The sequence below is a fragment of the Artibeus jamaicensis genome, unplaced genomic scaffold, assembly GCF_021234435.1.
Source record: "Artibeus jamaicensis isolate MK-2021 breed Jamaican fruit bat unplaced genomic scaffold, CSHL_Jam_final contig_457, whole genome shotgun sequence".
Taxonomy (NCBI): Eukaryota; Metazoa; Chordata; class Mammalia; order Chiroptera; family Phyllostomidae; genus Artibeus; species Artibeus jamaicensis.
In genome coordinates this window covers 420098-426097 of record NW_026521840.1, presented here as the reverse complement: position 1 = coordinate 426097, position 6000 = coordinate 420098, and the positions used below count along the sequence as shown (strand labels likewise).

The window sequence follows — 6000 nt, the reverse complement described above, 5'->3', positions numbered from 1 at the left end:
TAAGGAGATGCACAAGTGCCAGCCTGGGTTCCATTGCCCAGAACTGGGGGCATCGCGAAGAGGTGGGCAATTTCTCCGTTTACATGTTTTGCTGATGTTCATTTGACTCATTCTCAGCAAAATAAGCAAATGGAAAATTCATCCATCGACAAGCTACCTTTTATATTCTTGAAGGTGGGAGGGAGAATCCCGGAATTGTGTGTGTGTGTGTGTGTGTGTGTGAGAGAGAGAGAGAGAGAGAGAGAGAGAGAGAGAGAGAGAGAGAGAGAAAGAGAGAGCGAAAAGAGAGAGAAGAGAGAGAGAGATAACAAAATGAAGCTTGGAAAGCTTCAGAGGGTAAAGTGAACACTTTATCTTTTTCCTGCGACCTTAGGCCCCTTCCTACTGTTACCCCTCCATTTACTAATCTGTAAAATGGAGATACTAGTGCCTGCCCCTGCAGGGTTGTTCTGAGAAGTGAAAACAGTCATAAAGATGGAAGCCCCCAGGGAGGACCCACTAGGAGAGAAGACCCCAGGGGAGTATGCAGAGGGGGAGGGAGGTGGGCAAGTACTGGAGTCGCTCCCCTGGGGCAGGAGCTCATTATTCCGGAGGTTGGCCCAACACCTCTGGCAACTTCGGAGAGGACTTTTCGCTGACTCGACACAATTAGGGAGCCCCACAATAAACAGCCTCTAACTCTAGCACGGTGGGAGGCAGGCAGAGGTGGCAGCTGTCTTCTCCCAAGCGGAGGTTATCCACCCCTTCCTCTCCCTGCATCCCACCTCCCAGTTCTCAAGTCTTGCCCGGGGACAAAGGCAGTCAGTTGGGACCCCCCCTCCCACGCCTCTTCCACAGCCAAGCACCCCCAGAGCTGCCGGGCAGAGAGGCAGAGTCTGCCGGCTGGGATGGAACAAGCTGACTGAAGGCGAGGTCCAGGGCGGAGGGGATTGGGCTGTAGGGCTGTGGAGGAGGGGAGGCGGAGGGGGCGCTGGGGCTTTCGCTCGCTCCAGTCCTGCCAGCCCAGCCAGCCCCAGACAACCCGCGCCAGCCACCGGGGGCCTCAGAGAAGCCGGACTTCGCAGGCACCATGCAGTGGATAAGGGGCGGATCAGGAATGGTGAGTGCACATAACCCTGGCTTCCCCCGCTTGAGCTTCAGTCCCCTAGCCCCACCCCCAGCTCCTCCACCAGCCGCCATGCAGTGAGCCCCCTAGCCTCTGCCTACTGCCCTCCCTGCTGTCCTTGAGACACCAGAGAGCTTGCTGTGGCCATTTTAGGAACCCTTGGTCGCCTGCCTGCCTGCCGAAGAAAGCCCCCTCCCATCCTCCTTCGCATTCCTACAGCCTCCTCCAACCCCAGAGATTAGGGTGGGATGGTAGCAGGGGTCACCTGAAAGGCCAAAGAAGCAAGGGGTCTGGCAGAGGGGCTCTCTGTGAGCAGTGAGGCTTGCAGGGTGCGGGCCAGCTGGCACGGGGGTTGGGAGGGAGGGAGCAGTCACAAAGCCTGGGATTCTGGAGGACATAGTATGGGAGAACTGCATAGTCCTCCAAATAGACCGTGTACCCCTTTGCTCTGGCCAGTTCCAGGGCATGAGGGCCTGAGAGCCACTCTCAAAGAAGCTGTCTAGGGGAGCTTAGGAGCTCAGGAGCCCTTCCTTGCGTGGGCTGGGGTCACCCTGTCCATACTTGGGGGCTTTGTCAAGGAAAGACCAGCTGCAGAAATCCCTATCTTAGAAATGGGACTGGACCCCATTCAGTTAAGAGAACCCCATCCCAAGGAATGTGTGCTTGTATATGTGTGTGTGTGTGTGTGTGTGTGTGTGTGTGTGTGTGTTTAAATATTATCTTCCAACAGTTCATTTTATGCCATGTTGCTCCCTTCCCCACCTGGAGACCTTGGAATGACTTCCCTTGCAGAGAGGAAGTGGTGGCTGCATCTCGATGCCTTTCTGACTCAGCCAGGGGTAGCTCAAGTGGGGCCTGGGGCTCTGTGGGTGGGAGGGCCCCATGCCTTTGTCCTCAGCTGTGATGCAAGGGCAAGAGGGTCTTGGAGGGCGATAGGTTGGCACTGATCAGCAGGCACTGATCGCCATGCCAGCCCACACTTCAGTGCCACCCACAACCCTCCTCTGAGGGAAAGTAGCCTGAAGCAGTTGGGCAAAAATTGGTGTTTAACTCCTTTATCACTCCCATTCTGGAAGGGAGGAGGGAATCTGGGAACTATTGCTGAGGGTTTCCTTAGACCTCGTTTTAGTGGTTCCTGAAGGCATCCAGTTTGTATTATATATGCCAGGGCTTCAAGATACTCTTCATCCCAGACATGCCTCTCTCCCTGGGGTCCCATTGGTGCTATTGCAACTGTGTGTAGACCCAAGAAAGATCAGAACAGGAAAAGACCTTCAAATCCTGTCATCCGTACAAGAGAGCTGGGACCCACAGAGTGGGAGAAACTCACTCAGGGTCACACAGCTCCACGAAGGCAAAGCTCAGCCTCCTGACACTCTGTCACTGTCCCTTCCCACTGCTCCACAGACTTGGCAGTTCAAATGGCGCTGAGAGAAGGCAGAAAGGAACAAAGAGTCATGATCTTGGGAAAGGCTTCCTTCAGGATGAACTAATGCTGTGAAATTTGCTTAAAAAGAGATGCCAGTTCTGGTATTTCTGTCAGCTGGGTCTGTGTGAGAACTCCCCCCTCTTTTAAAGATAATATAATATAGGGGTCCAGGGCCACCCATTAACAACAGATTCAATGAATGGAGAAATTTCCAGTTTTGCCAGTTGTGTGTGGAGAGGAGAGTAACAGACACCTTGCGGAGACTGTACAACTAGAGCTTCATTGATGAAAGACTTATATTTTTCAGATACTGAAGTGGAGAATATATGATGAAAGTCTTGCTTTAACTGGTTGCCAGAACTCAAGAGATAGGAATACTAAACTCTCTTCTAGCCTGGAAGGCAGGAAACCTATTGTCTTGGTCCTGCTACTGTTTGATAGGAATGCTTTGGGCCTCTGTTTTCTCACCTGTTAAATGGGGTTGTTAATGATCATCCCAGTTCCTTCCAGATCTGAGATCCTTACAAGTAAATGTTGGCTAAAATTTAGCTAGTGGACCATTATGAAAAAAGTAGGCAGTGTGTATGTAGCTACCGTTTTATGCTGCGGCTGGCCCAAAGGTCTTTGCTGTTTGTTCCTTCACTGGCAGATCATTTGAGATTCAGATTGAGTTTTTGGTGACAGTGAGATTTCTTTTCAGACTGTCTGACTATTATAACGGATTGCAGGTGCCACATATGTATGAAGGTCCTAGAACATAAAACACCAGCCAGGATTTTACAGAATAAAATCTGTCTCTGTAGAGAGAGAGTGTTAAAAACTGTGAGTTCACTTTTGCTGGTAGTTTTTTTTTTTTAAGATTTTATTTATTTATCTTTTAGAGGGAAAGGGAAGGAGAGAGGGAGAGAAGCATCAATGCATGGTTGCTTTTTGTGCGTCCCCTGCTGGGAATTGGCCTGCAGGGAACCGGCCTGCAACCCAGGAATGTGCCCTGACTGGGAATCGAACCGCAATTGTCTGGTTTGCAGGCCCGTGCTCAATCCACTGAGCTACACCAGCCAGGGCCGTTTTTTTTCAGTGTATTTATTCAGAGCTTCTGCCTGCAATGCCTATTTGTGCAAGGTTAGGCAGCATGCCTAGGACGGAAAGAACTCAGGTCTCAGAGTCCCAAGTTTGGGGCTGAGGACCTGGCTTTTACACTTCTCAGCTCTGAAACACTTGCCAGTTGTCAATTTCATCCCCCAGCCAGTTGTCAATTTCATCCCCCAGCCAGTTGTCAATTTCATCCCCAGCCAGTTGTCAATTTCATCCCCAGCATTTTCATCCATAAAGCCACGATGAAGTACCTTATAGACGCTCTTGAGGTCATTCATTCGTTTAACAAAAATAGAGAGTATCTCCTCTGAGTTGGCCCTGATCTAGGGAGATAGCAGTGAATAAAAGCAAAAGCTCTACTCTCATGGATCTTACAATCTGGAGGTTTGGAGGTTTCACGAAATATTTTTATGCAAATGAATATACATTATATTCAGAAGTGCTAAGTGCTAAGAAGAAAAAGAAAACCGGGCAAGACAGTAGAGAGACATAGGAGGTGGGATGATGTATTAGATCAACCAGAGCCTCTGATTAAGGGACATTTGAGCAGAGATGTGAAGGAAATGAAGGAAGGAGCTCTTATGCAGATGTTTAGGAGGATACGGTTCTAGGCATAAGAAACAGCCAGAGAGAGAGGAGGATGGAGTGAGGGAAGGAAGGAGGGGAATACTGGTTTGTTTAAGGAACAGCCAGTAGGCCAATGTCCTGGGCACATTTAATCTGAGTGAGAAGGGTAGTTTTGGGAAGGCTTTGATCAAGTAAGGGACATAAGGTGACTCGGATTTTCTACAGAAGAAAAGATTGTAGTGGGGCAAAGGAAAAAAGCGATGAGGAGGCTCTTAAATTGGCCAGGTGAGAGGTGATGGTGGCTTGCACCAGGCTGATAATAATCTGTCTGAAAGGGCTGGCTCTTCTCCTTTGTAGCATCATTTGTAGATAGTCTGTGTCTTTGTCCTTTCTGACCATCTATCTGATTCTCAGATGTCTGAGTGGGTGGATGCATTCAAGGGCATTTTGTATCTAAGTCAATGATCACATATCTGCTTCAGGCTCCTTGGGCTCTGGTGGAGCTAATTGAGAGTTGGGTCTGTGTGAATTACCGATGAACCAGTTCCTTGCTTTCTAGGATTCTAGAGAAGAGGACTAAGTATATTATTAGTACTAGATGTCATATACTTAATATATGTGACATCTGGAATGGACCATTTTTAGTACTCTGTCTTCTACATGACAAAATTATTTTCAGTAATAATCAGCACTAATATTTTTCAGATTTAAAAAGGGCCAAAATAATTTTAGGACTGTATAAATGTAACTACTCCTTAAGTGGTAAGGAGTTTAAATTACATTCGGCCCTTTCAAGGCAACCACAGGCTGATGTGACCCCTGGTGAAAACGACTTTAGGTCTGGTCTAAACCTTTACAAAGTGAAATGAAGTGAAGGAACATATGTAAAGTCTCTGTGTGTCTGGGGGAGGGGGGAGTCTCTGAATTCAACTTCCATATATCATACAATATTATCAAAGGATAAATAATAAAAGATGCTAATTTGAAACTTTATATAGATGATTAAAACTCAGTAACAATTGCTTAGAACTTTGACCAACAGAATATTTTTTTTAGGGAGGAGTATTTTATTACTGGCATTGCTGAAAATTGCTGCTATTGCATGAACAACGATAAAATAATAAAAAATAATAATAAAAAATTGCCGTCGCATGGTGATAATAAAAAAAATACTGCCCTGACTGGTGTAGCTGAGTGGATCGAGTGCAGGCCTGTGAACCAAAGGATCACAGTTCCATCCCCAGTCAGGGCACATGCCTGGGTTGCAGGCCAGTTCCCAGCAGGGGACACACGAGAGGCAACCACACGTTGATGTTTCTCTCCCTTTCTCCTTCCCTTCCTCTCTAAAGAGAAATTAAATAAAATCTTAAAAAAATATTGTGGCTTTTAGTCTTAAAAACATTGTCTAGAGATAGTGCACTCCTTCTTTGCCTGTGCTATGGTTGTTCACTCCTATTGTCTGACCCATTGTCTACGAGTGCTTTGGAAACGAATATGGAATCTTGGAATAAATTGCATGCCAAATTTCGTGTGGCTTTCATAAAAGTCACAATATTTGAGTTGTTGGAAATCTCTGTCTAGGAAAGATAGAATGGCCAGCTGTTAAATTTAACAGTTGATTTGATTCTGCTGTGACTAACAGAGATCCATCTACACTGGCTTAAAACACATAGGTTTTATTTTTTTCGCATGAAAGAGCTCAGGAGATAGACATACCTGGGCCAGTATGGCAGCTTCAGGGAGTCTTTTGGGATTTTTCTGTTCTACTGTCCCTAGCATTTGGATTTCATCCCTGAAGTTGTTT

At 47.1% G+C, this 6000-nt stretch overlaps 1 protein-coding gene across 2 annotated transcripts in view; it reads left to right on the top strand.

Annotated features, from left to right (window-relative positions):
* Nucleotides 1-1040: 1040 nt before the first annotated feature.
* ARHGEF9 (Cdc42 guanine nucleotide exchange factor 9) overlaps nt 1041-6000 on the top strand; it is a 131223-nt gene continuing 126263 nt past the window's right edge. For both annotated transcript variants that reach the window (XM_037135174.2, XM_053666520.1), the window contains exon 1: nt 1041-1099. In XM_037135174.2, coding sequence (XP_036991069.1) covers nt 1070-1099 — 30 coding nt within the window. In that variant the 5' untranslated portion in view covers nt 1041-1069. The remainder of the gene's footprint in view (nt 1100-6000) is intronic.